This window comes from Lasioglossum baleicum, chromosome 14, assembly GCF_051020765.1.
Source record: "Lasioglossum baleicum chromosome 14, iyLasBale1, whole genome shotgun sequence".
Taxonomy (NCBI): domain Eukaryota; kingdom Metazoa; phylum Arthropoda; class Insecta; order Hymenoptera; family Halictidae; genus Lasioglossum; species Lasioglossum baleicum.
In genome coordinates this window covers 11134179-11160426 of record NC_134942.1, presented here as the reverse complement: position 1 = coordinate 11160426, position 26248 = coordinate 11134179, and the positions used below count along the sequence as shown (strand labels likewise).

Sequence of the window (26248 nt, the reverse complement as noted above, 5' to 3'; positions counted from 1 at the left end):
TGTGTTGTTATTATTGGTATTCGCTTAAATATGAAAACATTAAGCATATTGATAAGATGGTCCTGTGGCGCAACGGATAACGCGTCTGACTACGGATCAGAAGATTCCAGGTTCGAATCCTGGCAGGATCGGATTATTTTTTTCAGGTTTTTAATTGCAATATTAACTGAACGTGCTGACAATTATTCAGCGTCATCCATTGATGTGCTAAAAGTGCAGGAAAAATTTATTTAAAAAATATCAGACTCGTGAAGTGTTGAAAAAAAGAGTAATTGTTAGGGGTGTGCGAGAGCCTGATGATCGCGACGAGTCGGGTTTCCGAAAATTTTGAGATTCCCGAAAATGCCGAGATTTCCGAAGGAATCGGGTTTCCCGAAAATTGCGAGATTCCCGATACATATATTTCGGGTTCTCGCACACCCTTGATAATTGTTTGATTCGAAGAGTTGAACCGTAAGGGGGGTTCGGGTACGAATTTCAATAAGAATTCGGTTATGTAAATAAATATTATGTTATGATATATTTAACAACCAGTAGTAACAAAGGTATTTCGTCTCTCTTACGTACTTATAGCAACAGAACAGCACTCTTTATCGTATGGTACAAGCTGGAATCCGTATATAACTTTATATGTATATATGTATAGTACATACATACACGTAGGATGTCTCAAAAGTCTACCGCAATGAGGAGATGCGATTGAAAAGCAAGACGTAGTATGTACGAATGCGTTTATAAAGGAAAGAATATATTCTCGTGTTGCTTATTGATCTTCGTCGGATTGAAATGAAATGTGTGTACCTCGTGGAACCTCGATGATATGGGGTATCAAACATACGAATTACGGAAAAGAATGCAATTAGACTCTTACTCCAAGGAATCGCGCGGCCGTTCATTCCTCGCCATTCTTAAATAACGTAACAGTTGATATACATATGTATCTAGAAAAAGAGACATCCGTTCCTCCGCGGACCGGGCCAACTGACTCAACTCATTAAGACTCGGTTAATGACTTCGTTACGATCCTAAATAGAAATATCCTCTTATTAAAGAAATATGTTTGTTTTTTTTGTTGTTGTTGTTTATCTAGTATAGTCTTATATTAAATATATAATTCTTTTATATCTGTTCATTTCTCTCATTTAAATAGTTTGTTTCTTCATCATCATCATCACCATCATCATTTGTTTATCTCTCTCTCTTTTTTTAGTTTCTTTTTATTCACTTTCACACTTGATCGCTCTCACTCTCTCTCTCTCTCTCTCGTACGTGATAACTATTTACGCCCGAATAAATCACGATACAGTTTCTTTTTCTCACGCTCTCAACAAAGGTAAGCGCGAGTTTCATTTTTGGTCTTTGCAGAGCAATTTCTATTTTATCGTTTTGTTTTGTTTTGTTTGTTTGTTTATACATATCGCTTCGGTCGTCTTTGGTAGAAGCACGCGTCACTCCGTGGAACGCCTATTCTTCTCGTGTTCTGCTCGTTTAGAGAATTTCTTTTCGAGAATCCTCGATCGCGTCTCTCTGTTCCCTGAGTCGGTGTACAACCATTTCAGTCTTCGCCATTTCCGTCGCAAAACACGTTCTCCATATTCCGAACATTTCTCGCGGACTCGTTAACACGCGCGAAAATAATTAACAAACCTTGCTAGCTTCCCTCGTTTAACCCTTCGCAATCGAAGACGAGTTCCAGACGCCTTCAAAAATAACGATCTCAATAAATTATGAAAAATTTCAACAAACTATATAACCAAACACGCCCAATTTCCATCTTCTCTATATAAAACGTTCTAGATTTGCCTAAGTTTCTGGTGTCTGGGGTGAAAACAGCTTCGAGTGCACAGGGTTAAGTCTCTTTTTATCACAACTTTGTTTAGAATACAATATTAACAAAACAAACAGAAACAATAAGAACAGCCAGCGGTTCTAATTCTATATTTAGAAAAACCTATCGGAAATGTGAAAAGAATTTTTCCGGTAGCTCGCTTACGATTAGTTTCAAAGATAATGGAGACTTCAAGGTGAAAAGCATTCGAAGCCGCGCCCACGCAGCAGGCCACGCCGCATTCCGGACTTTAAAACTCAATTTTCTCGGGAATGGAGCCCCGTATGTGAAAATGTTATTCCACATTTTCGATTTGCCTTTCCTTGTAGAACGATCTCTACGGGTTAGAATAAATTCACGAGTCACTGTACACTCAACCAATCGTTCAACGAAGCTCCAAACGTAACGGACTACCACCACCATTCTTTCGTTCTATCTTCTTCTCTCTCTCTCTCTTTCTCTCATACAACGATACAACGGTTTCAACTCCTCGCCGATGATCGATACGCGCGAGACGGAAATCGGAATTTCGAACCGGCTTCCACGAGACAGCAATTTTGGACTAGAGTAGGCGTGTTCGTCGACGTATTGCGGGGCTCGAGGGGCAGCGAGGGGTTGGAACGTCACGCTAAAAACATCTACGAAAATAAATCTCACCGCGGACTCTCCTCTCCACACTCCAAAACCCCTTTCTTTCTTCCTCTCTCTCTCTTTCTCTCTCTCTAAAAAGTGCAACTATCTCTCCTTCTCGCTCTTCAATAACAATTCGATGCTCCATCGATTAAATCGCTCTTTATAATGTTCTCGCTCGATCGAAAGAATGATCGGGACGAACCGAATGCGATGCTCGAGGCCACTCAATAATCAATTATAGTTTATAACAGAATACAATTAATTGTAGTTTCAACGGTCTTCAAACCGTGTTAACCCTTTACGCTCGGAGCTACTTTAACTCGAAAATGAAATATTTCTTCCGACCTGGAATAATTCCATTCTATACGACATTTTTTTATGTGAATATGAAATTGATATAATACATCATTCGATACTTAAATGTTCAGTAATTGATTTTCACGACCTCGAACAATTGACTCCGTGCGTCTCGATCGGTGAATGTAAGAAAGGAATTTCGAGAAACACGTATATGTATAATACTCGATGACCTCTTCGACCCTAATCTCTAACATCCTATATAATGTACACATGTATGTTCCTTGTGTGTCGCCCGTGTACGAGTACATATATTTATGCGCGTGTGTGTGTGTGTGTTTATATTATACTTTAATATATATATAATATTTTTATAAAGATTCAGGACTAAAAATCAATGTATAAGAATAGCATTGTCGATATATGCTCGTGAACAGAAATCGGCGGGTATCATTCACTTATTTTCTCTCTTTCGCTTTTTGACACACACATACAGTGACTTCCATTAATATCCGTACGCTCTAAAAAAGAAGATAACTTCTCTAATATTGTACTATACGATTTGAACTTTTTTTGGGAAGCTAGAGCATTCAGTTCACTACATGTTGTGAAAAGAAAATATTTATAACTTGTTTATGTGGGCCTATATTGAAAATTTAAAAACTACATTTTGCAGATCTGTGTCAATTATATAATAGTTTTTAAATGTTTGCAGCTCATTGCAACGTCGACCAATTTTGATGAAATCTTCAGAATATCAATCGTGTTTTCTAAATTTGTCATATAATTAATACAATTTTAGTAAATAGAAACTTTTAGTATTTTCTCTGGAATTCTCTCTCTCTCTCCTACAACTTGCAATCCTTTTCGAAAATCTTTGTCAGGTTGTGTAGCAAACTGATTATTCTAACTTCTCAGGAAGGTTCAAATTGTACGATCCAACATTAAAAAAATTATCGTCCTCTCAACAGTGGGAGTACTAGTGGGAGTCATAGTAAAACGGACACTCATTTTAGTCGAGCACACGCCTATACCGTTATTAAATAAATAAGTTCTCCTCGCCGTTCACGAACCGTTCGAGGTGGGGGCGTGTACATATTTTCACCGCCCACGAAATTGTCTTTTCTTCCACTCGCTCTCGTTTGCGAGCTTCCGGAGGCACATTTTGCTAATTTTTCTCGGGTAGTTTTCGCGAGCAGTCCTCGCTCGGGACGACGTCACGCGTTTTATCGGCTCTTGTTCTCCGCGTCTCTCTTCCTCTTTCGATCTTATTCCTCTGTTCGCATGTCGCGAACAAGATGGTCCGAGAACGTTCTCGCAACCGACAGGACGATTCTAAGCGAAAGTTTATCATTTTCGAATGAAGAGTTTCCGAGGACCACCATTTTGAAACTTAGTAAGTAGAAGCAGCGTGTGATGGGCAGACACAGGCGTCGGGTTCTGCTCGATGACACGCGCTCTTGAGGAATATTCACGGCCGATTGCCTCGGAAATCATTTCATTCTTTGTTTACAGCGATCTACTTTCACCGAGGATCGTCCATTTCACGGTTCCACAGAGTAGATGACTTTAAAGGACAACAAGAAGTTATTAGTTAGGTGGATGATCAACAAGTATGTTGCACGTCTGTTCTGTTAGGTCTGGAGTAAGTGATTTTAACCCTTTGAATCCGAACGGTGACTCTGACGCGCCAGTCAAAATGATCATAGCATTATTGTATGAACTATGAATCGCAAAAACCTCCACCACTGTATGAGTTAACAAGTTCAATTGAAAAAATGAGGGACGGATGATTGCATTTAGATTTAAATTGATTAGATTTGGTAAACAGATGATTTTATGGAGATTTTATAGCATGCAAGTAAAAAAGGGCTGAGCAATATGAAAAAGATTGTAGCTCATTCTCCAAAGTCATCTACTCAGTTTGCCAGGTTTGAACAGGTAATAATGGACCACCCTGTGTGTTACGGAACGATAGGGAACAGGGGGCTGAGTAGAAGGCGATTTTGGGCATCGGGAACCACGCCCAGGGAAAACGATGAAGCGCTTCAACGTTTTCACGGTTCATCACAGACAACGTGAAAGAAAGAATCAACGAGAAGGAGGCTCTAGCGCGTTAGGATCGGACTGGGAACGTCGACGTTCCCCCGCAACAACAACGGTGACGCTCGTTTAGGAGAATATGTATAGTATCATATACACATATGCCTAGTAGTATGTATCGACGTCGCGGAGCTGACTGAACATAGCATTTGCGATAAAAAACATCGTTTAACTTAATTTTTAATCTACCTCGCACATATATTGCGTCAGGAAAATGAGATAAATCAGAATATTTTACAAAATTCACAATATTATCGTGTCACTTCAGTCATTCGATTCTACTTCTTCAAACGTGAATACTGGTATAAAATAAAAAATATTTAAAGATTAAGCTTCCCGTTTAGAATGCTACATCGCCGAGCTCCGCCCGATGATTCGTTACCCTAAGCACGGCATAAAATTAAAACGTATCTACAATAATTTAAAGATTGCGATAAGGAACAGTGTCGCACAGGGAGCCCACGAGAACCAAGTGCGAGTCGAACGGCTAGCGCGGCAGCGTTCAGCCAAGATTATCGAATTCTCCTAATCAATTGTAAACAATTTCCAAAACAAATATATATCTAAGTGTATACATATATCATCTTTTCCCGGAGAATATCAGACAGCAAACTGAAACGTTATCTACTATATGTATTAGGCACTCTTTCCTCAGGAAATCTCATGCTCCGAGTCTCCACGATAATTCCTTAGACTACATTACAAATTACATGATCGCTCTAAGCTGTAAAAATTTCGAAAACGTCACACCACTTCGCGTAGTGACAAATTAATTGAATCGCCAATCGAGAAATCATTCTCAACACAGAGAACACAGAGAGATTTTCCCTCCGATCAACGATTAGTAGACTGCGGATCTTGATGTAAAATAAAAATGTTCTGCATTGATTGTGGGAAGCAGAGATAAGATAAAAATTGATTTGATCCCCTAACGGAGTTTGTTGCATTAAAAACAACATAAAATATTTCGAATCCTTTACCGTTTTATATTTCACCCAACCAATTTCTTCATGAATGCATAAAGATCCGCAGTCTAACGATTAGTATGGACACCTGGGCCTCGGTGAAACGGAAGTTAATCATGATACGCTGACCGAACGCGCACGAAATTCGAAAGGGTGCTCCCTGGGCCTCGTTCCGGAAATAGGAATGACGCAATGGTTCGCTCGCGCGTGAGCTTCGAAGGCAGCAACGTTACAACAGCATCATCATCATCATCAACATCATCATGATTATCATCATCATAATCACGTGGCAAATGCATAGGAGACACGAGGAGGAGCGAGACTGCCGAACCGATTCGAGATGGTTGCACAAAATCTACTCGACGATAATGGTAGGTATCCTTTTTGGTCGTTTGCCGGCTTTTTGTTTCCGGTGAACGTCCCTGGGATCTGTGTGGGAACCTTCCGAGACTACAAGGTCGTCGTTATCGTTGACAGTCTGCTCTTCAAGCTTTCTCTTCCTGGACCTGGTGACTGGACCGGTTCTACTTTTGTAGACCTCGTTGTCGCCGTGTCTCTTGTGCCGTTTGAACTTGGTGTCGTCGTCGTCCCGCTTGCGCCGTTTCTTCGGCGCGTCCTGCTGCATGATCCTCGGTGAGTTAGAATCGGAAGAAGACGAGAGGGAGCTGAGGTACTCGTTCACCTTGTCCTCGCCGAAGTCGAAAGCGCTCGGTTGCGCAGGGGAAGCGGAAGTAGCTGGGTTCGTCGCTGCGCTAGGAGGTCGTAGCAGCTGGACAGATGGGCTGGAGGATGTGGTGGACGCTGAAGAGGACACCGAGCTGGAAGTGGATCGCTTGTGCAGCTTCCTGCGCTGCGCCAGCCTGGCTCCGTCCACCTCGCGCAATCGGAAGCCCTCCGGCTTCTCCAGGACACACGCGTTCGTGTTGATGTCGAGCGTGATCACGTCGACGGAAGTACTGGATTCGGCGAGCCACGGGTGATTGGCCAAGCCGTTCGCGGTCAGTCTTTTGTTCGGGTCGACAGTCAACAAACCTTTCGCGACCTGCTTCGCCAGGTTGGACACGTGGCTCCAGGCGTCGCTTTCAAAGTCGATCTCCCCGGCCCGGATCCTGGTCGCCAGGTCCGGGGAGCCGGTCCTAAACAAAGGTTTCCCGGATAACATCGAGTACAAGATCGCCCCTAAACTCCAGAGGTCGCAGCTCTGATCGTAACCTTGTCTAGCCACGACTTCCGGTGCAGCGTAAGGAAGAGTGAAGCAAGGTGTATGCAAAGGCTCGCAGCCTCTTTTTACCCTTGCGAAACCAAAGTCTACGATCTTCACCGACGAGTCCTCGCCCCCGTGCGCGAACACTATGTTCTCGGGTTTCAAGTCTCTGTGCACGACGCCCCTCGAGTGCATGAATCGCACCGCGGACGCCAGCTGACGCATTATCCTGTTCGCTTGTTGCTCCGTGAACGGCCTCGGCCTCCGCAGCAATTCTCCTCCGGATAACAATTCCATCACCAAATAGGTGTGCGCTCTATCCTGCAATACTTCCACCAGCTTCACCACGTTCGAATGACCCTGGCAGGTTCTCAACAAGCTAGCCTCCCTGCCGCAGTCGATCCGGCGGCTCACGATTTTCACGGCGAACTCCTGCTGCGTTTTCCTGTGTCTACACTTCCGGCACACCGAGAAGCTGCCATCCCCTAACGCTTCTTCGCGAGGATCCAGCTCGTACGTTTGGAAGAAGGTGGACTCTTCGAATCTAGCTGCGAGCACGTCCGACGCCGACGGTCTTTGCGACTCCGTGCTCGCTTTCGTCGCTTCTTTGAAGATGTCCTTGCTGACTACGTTCTCTCCGAAGAGGATCGACGGCGCCACGTACGAGTAACCTCGGAAGATCTTGTCGTAGTTCGGCGGTACTACCGCAGGACTGTCCGCCGCGATCATTTTCGTGAACTCGTCGGAGAAGTTGCTTGTGTCCAACTCGTGCGTGATGCGAGGCACGAAGGGAGGACAGATTTGTCTTTTCTCGAGAGAATCCCAGTTGAAGGGAGCCGGCGCTTTCCTGAAGAAAGGGTGGTCTTTCAGTTCCTTCGCGTCGTCAGGACCTCCGCCCAACCTTTGCCGAGGATCCTTCACCAACAGACGCAGGATAAAGTCTCGAACCATGGGACTCAGGTGGCTCGGGATCGGAGGATCTGTTTTCAAGATCCTTCGAGAAATGTCCTGCTGCGTGTTCTTCTCGCCGTCCACCGTAAAAGGTGACGCTCCGGTCAGCAATTCGTACGTGAGCACGCCCACGCTCCACCAGTCCACCGCCTGAAAATTATATTCGCGTTATTACCGGTTGTATGTATCGCTGTACCGTTTCTACCGTTATTTATCGGTTTTCCTATTCCATTATCATTTTTTAGCATATCTTTTCAGCTAGGGCTTTCATCAAAGTTGTCTATTAAATGTGCCTGTTGCTTGGTTCACAGTCGGCGAGATACATACTGTCTTCTGTTTGTTAACATGCATTGTCTCGAATGTCTTGGCAACAGCCATAGATTATAAACTATTATAGTTTGGCCATACAAGAGAATACAATATTATAAACTATTCAGTGTGGACATAGCTGTACAGGAATCTCGCCTACAGTTCTTGGAAATTCCGTTAGACTAGAGTCTGGGATACGAGCGGTGCCGCGTGCACGTAGCGTTTCGAAATTCGGGGATTCGAATTTAGGATCCCGGTAATCCGAGTGAAGCGCTTCAACATTTAAAGCTCGGCCACCCGTTTCCTCGTATTCAATTCATCGCGCGAGGAACGCGCCCCGCTTTATACATAATGGAACGTTTACGTTTAGCTCTGACACGTTCTCCTCGATTATCTTATTTGATGGTTTTGTTTAGAATTTAGCGGAGCCTGTTATTTATTGTTCCTAGCCCATCGATGTCGTATTTAACACCAAACCTGCCGGCGCCAGTATGTCAACATGCTTTATTCTGTGTATGTGTGTGTACAAAATAGAGTAAGTCTTCTAGTACTCTAGAATTCGAGGTTCTACCGTATTGCATTATTTCAACAATTATAAGACTGTTTTCGGGTCATTGTACACAAGCTTGTAGAAGGGAAACATAGAGGATAAAGAGATCACGTTGACGTTCCCGTTCCCAGGTTCCCACGTGTTGGTGGTCTCACGAAATCGGGCGTCGCGTCGATTATCGGAATAAACAACGAGCCGATAAACATCGTGTTTGACAGTGACGAGGCTCGGGGCGCGATAGCGAAGTTCCAAGAACGGTAAGGGAACAGATCGTGACGTAAATTCATCCTGACTCACAATATCGTGTCCCGCTGAGCCCCCTCGTACCACTTCCGGTGCCATGTACTCGATAGTTCCGCAAAAGGAGTAGGCACGAGCGTTGCTGTCCCTTTCGTGCGGCAGGAACTCTTTGCTAAGCCCGAAATCTGTTAGCACGACATGCCCCTCCCTGTCCAACAAAATGTTTTCCAGCTTGATGTCCCTGTATATGATCCCCAGCTGCAACAGAAAATATTGTTAGTCGTATGGAGCACTTATGGGGGACCGTCGCGCCGTCGCGACGCGCGTCGTTCCGTCGCGTCGACACTTTGTTCGAACGACTCCTGACTGCACGATAGAGAAGGAAAATTGTTAATTTTGGTAAATGGTACAATTCTCACCAATTAAAAGTGAATAATTCTGATCTCTTTATTTTAACGTTTGGATGATACTTATATATCGTCGCTCGTAATTCCAATCTTTTGAAAATTGAGATATCGCTGATTATTGGTTTTATCGTGGCTGTTTACTTTCTTTTTAGATGGGCTATTATGTGGTTGGTTAATCGGTATACAATAAGATGAGCAAAATAAAATTTGTCTAATGTTTTATTTTGACGAAAGAGAATCGAAGAACACTAAACGTTCTATCGTGCACGAAATACAGCTGTTGTTTTCGTAGAATTGATCACGAAGGAGGGGAGTATGAATATCTACCGATAAATGGACTGTCGCGGCTAGACTGCGAATTTGATGCAGTTGCGGCAACACGAATGCCTCGAACAAGACTCGAACACTCACGAACCCCAACGAAAGAATACAAACTCGTAAAATTGTCATCGAATTTTGAAACAACTTTTACGATTCCGATTCGCTCGATAATATAATTCAGCTTCGATCCTAGACAGCGGAATTGATTTTGATGCATTTATGACAAAAACGAGTAGGTGTAATTTAAAACAGTAAAAGCATCCGAAGAATTTTAATTAAACATATTAAGACAGAAAATAAATTTCCATGTCACTGCAATTTGCTGCAATCCGCTGTCCAGCTATGATTATTCCACTAATGAAGAATTCAATATTGTGCAGATGAGAGAAATATTAATAATAGATTAGAGAGACAGAGAGAGAGAGAGAGAGAGGGGGAAAGAGAGAGAAAGAAAGAGATGAAGAGAAGATACACAATATATAGAGGATATAAAACAGTAGTAGGATTTACTTTGTGTAGATGCTCTAGCGCCAAAATAACTTCTCCGATATAAATCCGCACTTCGTCCTCGGTGAAGTGTTCCCGTTGATATAAATGCGTAAACAACTCGCCGCCGCTGACATAATCTGGAAGTTAAGCAGAGTTCTCGTTGTTTAACCTTTTCGGCCCGACGGATGATAGACTTCGGGACACGGGACACGCGATCGCCTCGGTGCGGTAGTCGACTCAATGGAGGCGTTTGTTTGCGCGAATCCCCGCGAAACCTTAAAATAACCGATCAGATACGCGAGAACCGTGGCACGGCCAAAGGAAAAAACTTCCTAGACCAGATCCGGTACAGCGAACTTCTATTTTCTTTTTCGCGCCGTCATTTCGAAACGAGAGGAGCAAACACGAAAAGAACCTTTGAAGTTTGATCTACTGTGATTCTTCTCGGAAATGCATGAAATCTGCAGTTTTTGGCGATCACAGTGAAAAGCGAGACAATATTTTCTAGGTCAAGTCGATCATTCTAAGAGTAACAACTTGATCAACTGTTTTTCGTGTCTGCTCCCCGGTGCGGCGCGGTGGTACATACATCGAACGGATTCCGCGAACGATTAACAGTCGATGGGACGAGGTTCGCCGTGTGTGTTTTACCTAATATCAAGTGGAGCTTCGCGTCCGTCTGAAAGGCGTAATGCAGCGTAACTAAAAAAGGACTGTCTCGAACGGCCTCCAGAACTTGTCTCTCCGTCTTCGTGTGCTCCGTCGTCTTCTTCTTTTGCACGATGGACGCTTTCTTCAGGACTTTCATGGCATAAAGACGACCAGCGTCGGTGCCAGTCCTCTTTCGCACCAGGAACACCTTTCCGTAAGCTGCACAAAAGTAATTCCTGTTTCTTTGCGCGTCGGAAAATACGGTTCCAGTAACGATACAACCGCCACAGCCACTCTTGTCCACTACTTAGGAATGTTGAGCGCGTCATGCGCGATGCAAATACGATTTTACTAGTTCCCGGTACCTATTAACCCTTACGCAGTCAACCAAACTGTGTATAGATTATTGAAAACCTTTTTCTGTATTTAACGTGTTTATTAGCGAGTAAAGAATGCATATTCAGAGAAACTTTGTAATATTTTTTAGAGGAACATTAACCTATTGTTGAAAGAAATACAGTAAATCGGTACCCGGGTGACTACACAAGACGCCGTTGGACACAGTGGGTATACGAAGTATTCATCTTTTAAAAACTAATCACGTTTTCAAAATTCGACCCCACAGCTTCAGTTCTTTTTCAGACGTTAGAAGGATTAGTTCACTAGCCAATGTGTAAATAATTCTCTTATTCGAAATTGTTATTGGTCACAATTTCGAAGGAAAACGTAAGGGTGAGGATTTTTAAATTCCTTATCCCAGAACCGACGATACTATCATTAACACCGCGAAGCGTACATGAAACCGTGTTCCGAGATCATGATAACGAAGCATTTATTTCCAACCAAAGTGGCGACCGATTAAAATTCCCGGATACAACGCTACTCGCGCCCGAAGCATTCAAAAGTAATGGCTCTCGAATGATTAACTGCTACCTCGTTACGAACTTAGCCTATAGAATGGACTTCGTCCGCGTACCTCCAGTTCCAAGGACCTTCAGCAAGTCGAAGTGCGTCATGTCTACCCTCTGGCCTCCGCTGTCTGCCAGGTTCACTGCAACCAGAAAGATCACTTTGTTATTTATTCGCTACTTTTTCCTTGATGCGCCGCTGCGCGCTCGCAGACGCGGAACGATCCACAAACAAACAGAACAAATCCATGTTCTTAGTCACCTCGATCGGCGAATACCTGGAAGGGAAGATATCGGAGAACAGGTGCACACGAATATTTCGCTCATGCTCCTTCGATCCTTCCTTAACCAGTTTACTGCGTTCGACGTGTATACACGTCAATCGAAATCACGATTGCGGTGAATAACAATAATCTTCTCATCCTTCCTCGTTTTTCAAAAAATTTATAATAATATAGTTTATGATCGTCATCGATTGATTTCAATTTCACACTCCGTGGGGGATTTTTAAAACTAAACTCCGCAGTTAAGAAAGAAAGATTCTATTACGTCCAGTAAGTTATTAACCGATAAAACAAAATGGCTGTTTCATCGACCCGATAAATCTATTTCTGGTGTGTCTTCTGGACGGACAAACGAAAAAAGGGAGCTGCCGCGATCGAGGACTTTCATCGGGAGACGCACGGTTATCGAAATACTGTTAACTGAACTTTCTATTCGAATGCCTTCGGACGGACTTTCGATCGGCTTAACTTTCGTCCGGACTTTCGAATATATTCGACGCATCGTGATACCGAGTTTGTTCGAATTTGTCTAAAACTGTACAGCTTAAATCTGCACGACCTATCCCCACTCTTCAAAAAAAAATGAGATACCGTAATACACATCTTGATCGATGGATGGATTGATTCTTTTGTCTCGTCCTCGACGGAAACCAGGAAAACCGCGTTTCACGCCGCGTTAATGCATCAAGCGAAAATAGCAACGAGCATGCGACTAAACGCAGCTGTGGTCAAGGTAAAATTCCCGCGGCCAATTACGCCGAGCAGGATTTCAATTATTCGCGGAATCGAACACGTTCCTACGACGCGCGACGCGTCACGACAAGGAATTTCGAATCTTTTTTGTTTGTTCTCGTCCAAATGAAATTTCTGCTCTGATTCATACCGCGTTTTTTTCCCTCCTTCGTTACGAAAGCGTTTCCGCTTGCAGGAGAATGATGATCGAGCGGTTTTCGGGACGATAAGTTTCGGAATTAAAGGTCGACTTTCACTGTTCGCCTTGCCCGGCGATTCGACGAACGTTCAACCTCCGTTACGGGCTCGTTAATGAATTTTCTTAGCCTTCGGACATCATTGTACATATAACTATACATATGCGCTCGCTCTTTCTGCGAAGCGAACATTTTCTTTGTATGAGATTGTTCCAAAAGTTCCTTTCGGAATGCGTTTCTTTAATACAGTGGTCGAAATTGCTATAAAGTCATCTTCTTTTTCATAGATATCTTAAAAATATCACCATTTTTGTTGATTTATCGTATCGGGTCTTGTGCCTTGTAGACACTCGGATAGAGGGACTGCGTACTCTAGAGACCGCTATGTTTACTATTTACGTTTGTTTTGATTTTTTTCTGTGTGGTGCAGAACACAAGTGCGAAGTTTCTATAAAGTCACTTAGTGTTTCTCTGTATTCTGAGCAGAGAACTACGGAAAACTGCGAATATATTCTAAAAGTATTAGTTTTAGAACTCACAGAAATCCTGTTTATTATAATTTGATTCACGTGTATGAGAATGCCGAGAGGAAAAGTACTAACAAGTGAAGAAAAAGCATCAATCGATGCTTATAAAGATATGGGCTGCTCTAATCGCGCAATTGCTAAGAAAACTAATCGGTCGTATACTGTGATTAATAATTATATCAATTTACGTGAAAATTACGGAAAAAATCATCTTAAAGGTAGTAATAAAAAATAGTCAAAGAGACAACATTCAATATTAATGAGGTCTGCAGCTAAGGAAAGGAAAAATGCAGCACAATTTCGAGCTGAATTGGAGCTCCCAGTAACAACAATACGTGTGCAACAACTTTTAAATTCTTCTGGACAAAAATACAACGTAAACCAGGCCTTAAAGAAGTGCATAAACCGGCCCGTATTGATTTCGCACGGGCACAAAACACAGTGACTTTATAGAAATCTCGGCCACTGTATTGCTAAATAAATATTAGGTTGTCCCAAAAGTTGGTTTTCGATTCATGCGCGTAATGCAAATTCATGTTAGGAAGTACTAAATCGTTAACATAAAGATTATCGCAGTGTTTGTATTTATTTAGCAAAACATTGAAGGAAAGAAACTTTTGGGACAACCTAATATACAAACAATGAAGAATTAAGTTCCGCTTGTTGTTATTTGTTTTCTGTGAGGAATCACACTTCATGACGCATTCTTCTACGAGTCACAGGGTAATTTAGGGAAATTTGGAGGCCAGGTTGTACGCAGAGGCTAATGAGTGTTTAGGTAGCGAACCTAAGGGAACCATAAACGATGTTTGGGTCCGGGGGTCGTCAACGAAGCGGGGCTGTAAAGTGGGGACCCGACGCGACGCCTTCTCGCTATGAAAAGCAGTATACTAAATGAGTTTCTTTCAGACCTGTTTGGACCATTTGTTGGGTCGATGACGATGGGTCTCGGACTCGGAAAAATGACCTGGTTTCATAATACATAGCAGTTTAGTAAGTCCTGAGGAAAACCCTGACTCAGTTTCTTTTGTAATTCCACGGCAATAAGCTAAAAGGTACCTGAACATTGGAAATGTTTATTGCTGAAACAACACCCAGATTTGTTAGACAATGATCGGTAGACGGAAGCGGGTGGGGGTAGCTGCGCTTTAAATGGGATTTCGAGGGACAAACCCCGTTGTATGGGGATGCGTTTATTGGTTGTATTGCTTTCGTCGCCGCCGCGATTTTAAATACACAGTTTGCGATGCATATTTATGCACGCGAGCGCTCATTCGCGGCCGCACACCTGCCGATATTCGCTGCACCGCAGGTGCATCCACCTTGGCGCGTACAACGCGACGCCTCGAATAACAGGCATTCCATTGTCGATATTTCGCGATGCAGCCGAATCGGATGACTGATCGGACCTCGTCGCATGGTCATTCGCCATCATCGTCTCCCAAGGTAATTCCCGCGGCGACGCATTGTCCGACGCCATCTTGGATCCGATGACTTCGGATCTTTCGTTTCAGTATTTTCGTTTGCGTCTCCGTTCGCTGGATTACCACAGAAATCGTTCCGACATTTTTTAAACTCGAGTTGCAAATTGTAACGCGATCCTGTTACTTCGATTCTCGCGCGACGATCTTCATTTCTCCATTGTCTAAATATTCACGAACATCGTCGAAGCATCCACAAACACACGCCCAAAAGTACAACTCCGAAACTCTTGCCAGTTCCACATGAAAAATTCACTGTTTCCCCGACCCTTCCGAGAATTCTGCTAAAAAATTGCAGCGCGACTTTGCCCAAGGTAAGTACATAGATCATAGGTCATCGAAGATGAATCGTGTCGAATGGTCGATTTCTCGTTTCGTCTTTGTTCGCGCGGCGTTCGTACAGAGAAAGGGAGAAAGAGAAAGGGAGAAAGAGAGACGGCAGGTTTGTTCGAGAATAGATCAAAGATAAATTCGAACAGTGAAATGTTGTTCCACGAAAACCGTGAAAACTCGAGAGCGGCAAGTGGGTCGTAAGACATTCGAATCCACTGTCTCGCGCTAGTAATCTAGATACTACATGGAGGGACAGGTAAAGGTGTGTACGGTAGCGTCGCGTCGGTGATACTCGACGTTCGTTCGTGGTCGCTTTTACTACCTTGACATGGATTCTCGGTTGGCAGTCAGGGCCGGGGACACGCGAGAAGGACCCCCGCGTGTTAATTTCACGAGGAAACCCTTTTAGCTTCGAGGCGAAAATTCGATCGCTTGTTCGGACGCTTCCGACACGTTTCAATGTGATTTCAACGATCAGAAACAACTAACCAGTCCTATGCATTTATGACAAAAATAAACGCGTACAATTTAAAACAGTGGACATGTTAAAAATATGTAATTATACCATTGTATCAGTTTCAGTTTAATAGGATAATTCAAAGAAGAATACAATTTTTATTTGGCTCCTGTGTCCTGCAATCAATACGAACATTTTTTATTTCGCATAAAGATTCGCGGTTTAATAATGAATGAACACGAATACAACAATAAATCGTACCTAGTTGTATAAAGATTTGTATTCATTAGCACTTTAGCTGATCACGAGGCGCAAATGATGTAACCGAAGACAATAGATCGTAATCCTCGGCGACTGTAAGGGACAACGAAGCCTTACTGGATCAATAATCTATGTAACGAGATATCGGAGTGATTATACGATAGATTTATGTAATAGGAAATCGGCATGATTACAACGGTGTGTAACAGGAAATCAACGCGATTTTAAATAAAGGAGGTTGCCTAGTTTGTTTTGAAAGGAACTATGTACTTATTGGGTTGGCAAATAAGTTCGTTCGGTTTTTTACATTGGAATAAATCACAAAAACCGAACGAGCTTATTTGCCAACCCAATACTACCCACTGCAAGATGGAGAATGCCTGTTATTATACATATAGTACCTCTATCCGACTGGAACTGTGCAAACCTTAGAAAGTATCGTGACTAAAAGCTTGTACGTCCGACTAGAGAACGACAGGAAATCGATGTGTTTGAGAATCAGTAGGTTTGAAAGTCAGCGCGGGTGAAAATCCATACATATAACCGAGAGTCAATATAATCTTATATGACTGATGATCGATGTCAGTATAATCTGTTATGATCGCACGTCGACGAGACTGTAATAACCTGCGGCTAAATCAATCAATGTGCTTTCGAGTCTGCATTAATTGAATCGGCAGTTAAAAAATATTCTTTGAATTACGGACACGAGTGAACAGGGGATCCTGTCGGAATGGAAATCGCAAGTATGTACAACGTACATTTCGCGAAAACAAAACCGGCGCGTGAGATAACGTGTTTTTCTGGTGTGAATCGGCGATTTTCGAGAGTCGATCGATTCGCCCCGGCAACAGCTGTCGATGAATATTCAAACTAAAACGCATCCGTACGAATTCGAGAGATAGCGTAATAACGTGGCGCGCGTTAAGCAACTCGCCGATACGAAATGGTCCGCCATTGAAAATGTTAAGCAACGCGCGTCATTACGTCACACGATACGTGCTACATACTATGTATTAAATTACCAACGGTACAGTATGTATTTACTTATTTGCCCACACATGTTCAGCGTGTGCGTCCGTTGTTTCGCCGCTGCGCCGATACAATTTTAATAATTGCGAGTAACAACGATTTACTTCGGTATCGCACGCGATCATGCAGACCTACAATTACAAGGGGTCAAGATAATTGCGAAAGAATTGCAAATTAGGGGAAAGTGTTTCGGGGGTGGCAAAATGCACAGCTGATAAAAAAATTGAACCGGTGCACGGTTCAGCAGCCCTCGAGTAGTCGCGGAAGTTCCGCTTTTGTCTGACCCAGATGGTCGACATTCACTCGCTATTTCGTAACGGGACCGACTACTTTCTTTCGCTCGTCGAAAGCCTCCGCGCTATACACGTGCATTTACCGTCGCATGACACTTCGTTCATGTACGTACATGTATACATATATGTACGTATCTCTGGTCGCAACACCGTCTATCAAAAACTGGCAAGGATACGTTTACAATAGCCCCTCGTAATCAAACCGATACAGGCCGGACAAAAGAAACTAGAAAGAAAACCCTGTTACGTCATTCCGCGAGCGATTCTGTCTCTCTACAATTAATCCTTAATTACAGTAGAAGTATAGTAACCGGTTCATCGATCATCCGAGGCGGAGAGGACGTCGATTATCACCAGACAACGGATTTTATACAGTTATCAAAAAAGTGAGTAGGTGTAAATTGAAATTAGTGTTGCCAGATCTATTTGATATGAGTCTTCTATATTTGAACTTGATCTCCTATATCATATTTGAATTTTCAAAAACCCTTGTTTGAATAAAAAAAAGTTTAAAATGTGCTGTGTACCTCTTTTACTTGAACTCCTAAATTTAATCGATCGAGGACGAAAACGTAGCACAAATTCATACGATGATAGACAAATTGTAAGAGAAATTCAACGTAGTCCATCGATAATATCACGAAATATTGTTGAAACTCTATACAATTAAATATTTCTTCAAGAACTGTGAGACGAAGATTAAAAGAAGTTAATCTGAAGAGTTGTTTAGCTAGACGCAAGCCACACATTAGTAAAGTGCATAAAAAGAAACGTTTAGCTTTTGCAAAAAAATATGTGAATAAGCCATTATCATTTTGGAAAAAAATGATATGGAGTGGCGAGAGCAAACTTGAGTTATTAAATAAAAAAAAAGAGATCACGCGTGTGGAGATAACCGAATGAAGCTCTCGAGAAGCAGTACATATATAGAGGGGGATCCATAATGGTATGGGGATGTTTTTCTTGGTATGGGGTTGGAAATTTAGCACTCATCCATGGCATCATGAATGCAGATAAGTTTATTGACATTTTAAATGAAAATATGGATGAGTCAACCCTGGAAATGGATCTCGATGAGGGACTGATGGTACAACAGGATAATGATCTTAAGCATACGGCGAAGAAAACTAAAAAATTTTTACAAGATTATGGGATAGATGTTCTCGATTGGCCTCCACAAAGTGCAGATCTTAATCCTGTAGAAAATTTATGGTGGTTATTAGATTCGGAAATACCATTAGAGAAACGTCTTAATAAAACAGTATTTTTAAACGAATTGCAATTAAAATTTCAACAAATTGATCAAAGTTACCTCTAAAAGAGGTTACAATACCAAATACTAATTGCTTATTTTCTAAATATTTATGAAGTGTCCACTTAATTTTGACCACCAAAAATTGTATACAATTTTGATTAATGATGATATATTCTATTATACTAATTATTATTATTGATATTGTTGTATATTTCATTATAGTACACTTTGTTAACGTAAATGTTCCATACAATTCTGGTTTGTTAAAATTATGTTCTAAATTGCATTGATTTTTTGTTGATCATTAAGCCTGTCCACTTAATTTTGTCCACGACTATATATCTCAAAATAAAAATATCTTTCTTCTTTTAATTATTTGATTAACCTAGAGCTAATACGCGTCGATGTTCTTAAATTCGTTAAATATGTTCACTGCTTCAAATTGTACGTAACAATTTCTGTTATAAATGCATAAAATAAATGCAGTCAATTAATCATGTTAAATGATTAATAATTGGAAAATGTACACCACCGAGTAAATATAAATGTGTTATTGGAAGAGAAGGAATTTCCCTTTGCGAGAAAACGCTGCTAAAAATAGATTAGTATGAAGCTTTCCAGGCTTATTGGAAACACAATTTTGAAAATTCACGCGCGTGCGTTTGTCGACAGCAAGTGGAAACGGACGTAATGGCCAGACACTTCCTCCGAGTGCTATTCAATAGTACTACCGCGGCCCAATGAATATTTGAAACCCCATTCCCTCGAAAATGAAAACTCGCGTGAAAAATTTCATTCTGCATTTTTAATGTGTTTTTCTGCGAATTATCGGTCGTCCTTGGGTTCTCCAGGCGGATAAAGAATTTACTGGAAACGAGTTTTGCAAGTATATCGAATTTTATTTTATTTTATAAATAAGCACATTTTCGCAAGTAATTTTACGAAGAGAATTTACTGCACGCAGAAAACTTTCAACATTCGCCATTGTCCGCTACTTTGAAATGATTATTAACCCGTCCGACAACAATGAGCTCGGCTCGTGCGAGTAATAAATTTAATAAACATTATTCCCCGCGCGTGGCATTAAGTGCAGTATTATTTGTCTGCGGTTAACGACTAATCGATTCTCTCAGGCAAACATCTTTCTCTCTCACCTGATGTGCAATTAAATTATTATTCGAGAAGAAGTTCGTTCAAAAAATTCGGAGATAATTATATTTGTAACTGGAAACAAGTGATTCTAAATGAAACTGTTGTTAGAGCAAGAGCGAATGGATCGAAACGAGCAGCGTTCACGAGACACAAAGTCCGATCGAAAAATCCTGAGGCGTCTCGGAGCTAAATTTAGCGGCTCACGATTTCAATTTCGGCATATCGTTGGACGATTTCAGGAATCCGTCGCGCGTCCTCTAATTTCTAAATCGAGGCGTGTATGCTCGTGTAATGGCAGTTGGCTCGAATTAACATACTCGCGCGCCTCGCGAACCAAGTGCAAAGTACGAGTAGTTTTCACTTGGACTGCGAACGGGTACGATGATCTCGTTTTCCTCGTTTTACCTCGCCGGTGACAGAGAATCGAATGCGAACGAGGGGATACGGAGAAAGGGTACAAGGAGGAAGGGAAATAGCTGTGTTCCACGCGCCAGTGAATTTTTTCAGATCGCGGCGACGAGTTTTTGAAAGGATCTCTCCGAACAAAGGAAACACGCGGCTGGGTCGAAAGACACAAAGAGCGAGCGAGGGAAACTGAGAAAGAGAGAAGAGAACCGGGGAGGTGGCTTTTCGCAAAAGTAAAAGGTGAAAACGCGGAACTGCGAAAAGAATCGTCCAGTTTTCACGGGCAAACGAGCATGTATTTCGAGTTTAAACGAGCATGTATTTCGAGTTTGAACGAGCACCGACGCGACAACACGCGACACTCGTAATCCAATCCCGTGTCAAAGCGTATATCAAACAACCGCTGCCAACAGCCGGAAATCAAACTTTTCCGACACGTTCGCCGTGATCAGCGTTAATTCGATCCGGGGAGCTATGAAAGTTGAAGAAACAAGAGCCACGGACCGATGGAAGTCGGCTCTCCGCCGCGAGTTTCACCGATTCCTCTCTTTACGGATTGATGCCGCTTTTATGGACCTGCTCGATTATTTTCCTCCCCGTTTTAATGCTCCGGATGCGTCTCCTTCTTGTTTCGCGAGGATTAGCTTTCCATCCTCATTCAACTTTACACTAATCAAGGACACCGTTGTGTTATCCCACAATCCCTCCGATAGCGCACGACCGTTCTTCCGCAAACGTGTTTCTTTCGTTCTCGTGGACTTTCTGCCGCGATAACGAGACGAAATTGCGAATAAATGCGAGAACAGAAAAATAAGGAAACCGATAAGGTGTTACGACACCGATTATAACGCATCCGCGAGAAGTTGTTGGCTATCTCGTCGCCTTGGAACCCCGTTTTACGACGAGGATTCGCAAGAATCTATGGCAAAAAGAGAAACTACGATAGATCGAACGCCGGCAATCGGACTGATCGATCATGCTAATTGTTATGTTCAGAGTTGACCATTTTCCTCGATAACCGAATCAATCCCACGGTGAAGAGGTAGGGTCACAGAGTTAATCGTCAAAGTGGTCACAGAGTCGTTCCCAGTGTAATTATCCCAAAAAAAAACGAGTTGCTTCGCGTCGTCGTCGTCACGGGAAGCCTTTATTTCAGCTTGACATGATTTCATATCCTGCTTTTTAATACATACGACTTTTAATGGCACCGGCCAGGCCCCACGTATCCCACCCTTCGTGAAAACAGTGAAACCTGGCTGTAAATATCTGTATGTATGTACATATACATATGTATTATACATACACGGTCCGTTTGCCGTGGCACGACCGTTATTTGGTACGGTACTGGGTTGCGTTACACGCATTCCGCCCGTTGCCTCGTCGCGTCGCCTCGTCCAGGTAAATCGTGCACGTGTACCGGTACACGTGCGGGGCAAAGTTTCGTATGTACACGCAACTATCGCATCGCGCGCCGCTTAATTAAGACCAGATAAAGAAAGAAAGGGCAAACCCACGGCAGCCTCGCTCAAATTCTCCTTCGTTACGCTCCTCCACGCCAAGGACGCGGACGAGCATAAATAATAAACCGTGTATATACCCAGAAAACACGTTCTTCATACTTGCGAAAGCTTTTCTACACTATATGTAGAGATATAATGCACAGCGGGCCAGATCGTATAAGTAGGAGGAAAAAAGTCCGAAATTGAAGATAAAAAAGTATAAGTATTGGAGAATATTTTATGTCCCTGAGTCGTAAGGTGACCTCTGATATTAGTATTATCAACAATAAAACAAATGACGAAGGCAAATGACGAAGGCAAATACCGCGTTGCGTTGTTTAACGTTTCTCGAACGTTTGCTGCGAAATATTGAGTATCAGAACGTGTGTTGCGATTATCTAGCAAAGACTTTTATATTAATAATAACATGAATTCAACCATTGAGATTAAGTACAGATTTATCTCAATTTGGTGGTTCAGATTATTGTTTATATTTCGGGAAATCTTGACAGTCCGTTTCTTGTAAGCTTTTGTAAAGTGCGAAGCCTAGGTTACTAAATGTTACTGATTGAAACTGTTTTTACTCTCGATAGTAACATTCTTATACTTGATATAAATTCAAAAGTTTCTGGCCTGTAGTTGCCATTTTATGAGAAATAATTTTTTTGGTAGATCGTGAACCTGTTATAACTCGACGCGAGTATTTTTTATTAAATATTGTTGTAGCTGATGTCGAGACGAATCTAATGACCTACTTAACTGCGGCTTTAAGTCTTAAGATAATGCTAGAATAATTTTGTCCAGCTAAATGGCTCGTTTAGACCACTGTGTGATGGTTGAAAGTTGAAAGATCGATTTAAATTGGACTCCTCTGAGAGTTGAATTTCGATTTAAACCAAGTTGCTACATTTTCGAATAATAAGTAACACCGTCGATGATTGTGCCACGATTGCCGCAACACCATGAATGAATAATACAAAGCGGTCGCAGGTGAAATCCCGCTGAAACCGGTTTCCCCTTATCGTTATTGGGAAATAAGGAATGTTTAGTGAAAAATTGTTGATAATATTCAATGAAATGCGACCGTGGATTACTATTCAACAAGGGGCATGATAGATCTCACGACTGTCGCTTGTCGTTACAAAAAAAAAAACGTGTTCTTACCGTGCGCGGAATGACGTTATGAAATATTGTAATATAAATTATGAAGGGAACGCTGTTTAATGTTAATTAACGCTGCGCGATTCGATCGTGCACTATCGATTTGCATTGGCATATTCAACTTGTATGAAAACCATCACATCACGCGCGACCGTCTCATCCTCGTTTGTGTGCGACACAGTGACCCCGGTTAGCTACCTTGAGGAAGAGATTATACTTGAACACGTTTTCCTGCGTGTTTTATTAACATTCAATCGAGAGACGAATTATGGATTTTCTTGTGGATAAAGGTCTTTAATGTCGATGACATTTTTGTAGCTGTGCAATTTAGTTCAAATCAATTACTTTACTCGGAATATCGTATTTCAAAAACGAATACAAGTGAATCGTATGCTCTTAAATTCAATAGAATTTATTAATGATGAAAATAGAATTTTATTTGCTACCATTTCCTTAGATTTCTCTACAAAAATTGAAAATCGCACGAACATCCGCAGTCTACTAATAATATAAACTGTTACAACATAATATACTGTATAATATGTCATGACGCGTACCCCATTCGTTTTGTTATAAAACAACCGTCAATATCTTGCATAAAAGCACGTCAATTTTATCAGTTTTGTTTTAGCACCGAGGTTAAGCCAGCTGAATTGCAAAACACCAAGTTTTATTGCAAATGCATGGCCGCTGAAGAATGAGTCCGATATTTCTAGAGGTAGTACTCACGATCGTGATCGCAAATATTTATACAACGCGATAATTCCTAACTGATGTTTATGGTTGTAGATCAGTCTGTAGAAACGATTTCTCGATCGGAGAACAGTGAAGTCACGTTGCCGAGACAGCGGCCGTTAATGCTCGCGACTCACCGTGGAGGAGGCGCGAAATGAAACACGGAAATCGGTTTAAAGCCAAAAACAGTCGGATCGATAAACTGCACGAAGGTCTTCGGCAGTGGCACGGGATTTACGGGATATACTCGGCGTTCACGAATGTGCGATTGGCGCATCGATGATAACGTCGAAGGATAAATAACTCGTTCCAACGTAAGTTCGCGGCGGTGACTAAATATAAATTCGCAACAAATCAATATCAACACCGGCGGCACACGTTGTCCGGTGGACATTTAGCAGATACACGCTCGCTGGTTCGCACGTTGCCGGAACGTGATTGACTCGTTGCGTAGATCCCTCGGGATCTAGGAAAATTCTACGACAGAGAATCAATGTAACGAAGTTCGTGTTAAAACAGAAGTGATTGACGATTGAATTTTATCGATAGAAGTTACCAGTTTCATTCGAGTCCTATTAATAAGCGCACCGGAAAGGAAAATGGGCTCCATTTCTGTGGTTTCGCGTGGCGAAACGGGACAACGTTTTCGCTTTCGAGATACCGCTGTTTACCGTTTCGATCATCAATGTTTTTATTGCGGATCGATACGCGTAACACCAGTGTAACACGATAACCGGGTCCCATAAAGCTGCCTGGCAATGCGAGACCGTGTAAACTTTTGCCAGTCTCCTGTTCTTCGATTCGAAACTTTATTTCAACCCTTAAAAGTTCCTCAGAATATGCTCGATTTATAACGATCGTACGACAAATGCGAGAAATGCGAGGTGGTTAATTATAATGAACAGAGACGTCAATTATAAAGATTACTCGATAATGAATTATCCTGTCCGGTTAATTCGCCAAGACAAAACGGGTTAAACGAAGAAAATCAATGCTAACGAAGTAGATAAATAGACGGATATAACAGAGAAAGAGAAAAATGTAGATTTAATTTCTGGGAAACCGGAGGTTTTTATCAAAAGTGATATCAGTCGGGAACAATGCATGAGATTTTTCTCCTTTGTTTGCGTACACGAACTGTGCGCTTCGTCGAGGGGTTTGGTAATTATTTTTTGCAGCTCGCTCTTGTATAATAATCGGTATTGTGCCGGTAGTACAATGAAGAGCCACGAATTTAACCGGCCACTTGTCGATATCGTGCCCGGCTATTGTATTAATTCTATTTATACGAGGGAAACGTGCCGAGCAGATGCCACGTGGCAATCAGCTTCGTCCACTGTTTTCCAGTAAACGCTGATGCAGATTAGCCTGTGCGAAAAACGGGATTATGTAAGGTCCCGAGTTCTGTCAAGCAATTTATTGTTCGACGCAAGAATTGAATCACGATCAATTCAGAGGAATTGTCTTACGTAGTATAGAGACTTCTTACGAGGGAGTAATATGTATAGTATATGATACCACAAAATTTCATAAAAATCTAAAAAGCTTGTTTCTTTTTTGCTGTCGGGCAACAGTCGAGTGGGGATCGTGCACACGTGTGGCGAACGAGTGTACAGTCAGACGCGAGCAAGAAAACTGAAAAACTTTAGACGCGTCATCTTGTAATAATAATAATACTAGTCACGGTTGAAAGGACAGAGAAAAATCTGTTCGATTTTCCCACATCAGTTTGCAACAGTGTCGCACGGGTCGGTCCCTTTCTTTCTCGTCGAGTCGACGGATCGAAATCGCGTCCGAAATATTAAATCGAGCGCGAATATCGAGCCGAGAGCTATTCCCGGTGCGCGACGCGACGGTGCATCGAATCAAAAGTGATAAATAATATCGGCTCCGGTTCGACAAACATCGTCGTCGCGTTTCACAATCTCGTAATAAATTTACAGATATTTACGCGTAATACTCGTCGAACGACAATGCCTCAGTTTCCGCCCGCGAGTGTATCCGACCATCCGAGAGAAAGAGCTACATAGCGTTCTAATTGTGAGGGTTCTAACGAGCTCCCTCCGATAACCATGAACAGATGAAATACCGATCGCGACCGTCTCGAATCTGCCCCGCTCCCCTTCGTATTCTTCCGCTTTGCATCCCGTTGCAACGAGAGACTCGGTGCACCTGTTAGACACGTAATACGCGAGAGTATTATGTCATACCTGAGTCGAGCTATCGCACCGCGCCGCGCCGCGCCGGCTACAATTTATGCCAGCCATATTGCTCACTTGTCGCCCGCTTTGTCGGTCGCAAACAACAAAAATGCATACAGGGGAATCGACGCCGCCATTTTCTATAATATTCTCGCTAACAGGGATTTACCAACGGCACAGTCTTTCTCCCCTGTGTTCAGTGAAAACTCTACTTTGTTGTTCCGAACCAATTTAACATTGCATTATTCAATATGTCCATGTCTGATCAATTACCAAACATTTAGGTATTGTATAAGGGTGCAGTTATAGTGGAGCGGCGAGCATCGATGATAGCGGCGCGGTGAAAACAAACCAACATTCGTGACAACGTTTCGACACATACTAAAG

At 42.3% G+C, this 26248-nt stretch overlaps 1 protein-coding gene and 1 non-coding gene across 5 annotated transcripts in view; one reads left to right on the top strand and one right to left on the bottom strand.

Annotated features, from left to right (window-relative positions):
• The first annotated feature begins 58 nt into the window (after positions 1–58).
• On the top strand, positions 59–131 carry Trnar-acg (transfer RNA arginine (anticodon ACG)). The gene has a single exon. It is a non-coding gene; the product is annotated as a tRNA-Arg (tRNA).
• A 1115-nt stretch (positions 132–1246) lies between these two features.
• The window catches only part of LOC143216007 (ribosomal protein S6 kinase alpha-5), a 40407-nt gene continuing 15405 nt past the window's right edge, over positions 1247–26248 (bottom strand). For all 4 annotated transcript variants that reach the window (XM_076438719.1, XM_076438720.1, XM_076438718.1 and 1 more), the window contains 5 exons: positions 11925–11999; positions 10949–11167; positions 10319–10434; positions 9138–9338; positions 1247–8131 (listed from right to left, as the gene is read on the bottom strand). In XM_076438719.1, coding sequence (XP_076294834.1) covers positions 6182–8131; positions 9138–9338; positions 10319–10434; positions 10949–11167; positions 11925–11999 — 2561 coding nt within the window. In that variant the 3' untranslated portion in view covers positions 1247–6181. The remainder of the gene's footprint in view (positions 8132–9137; positions 9339–10318; positions 10435–10948; positions 11168–11924; positions 12000–26248) is intronic.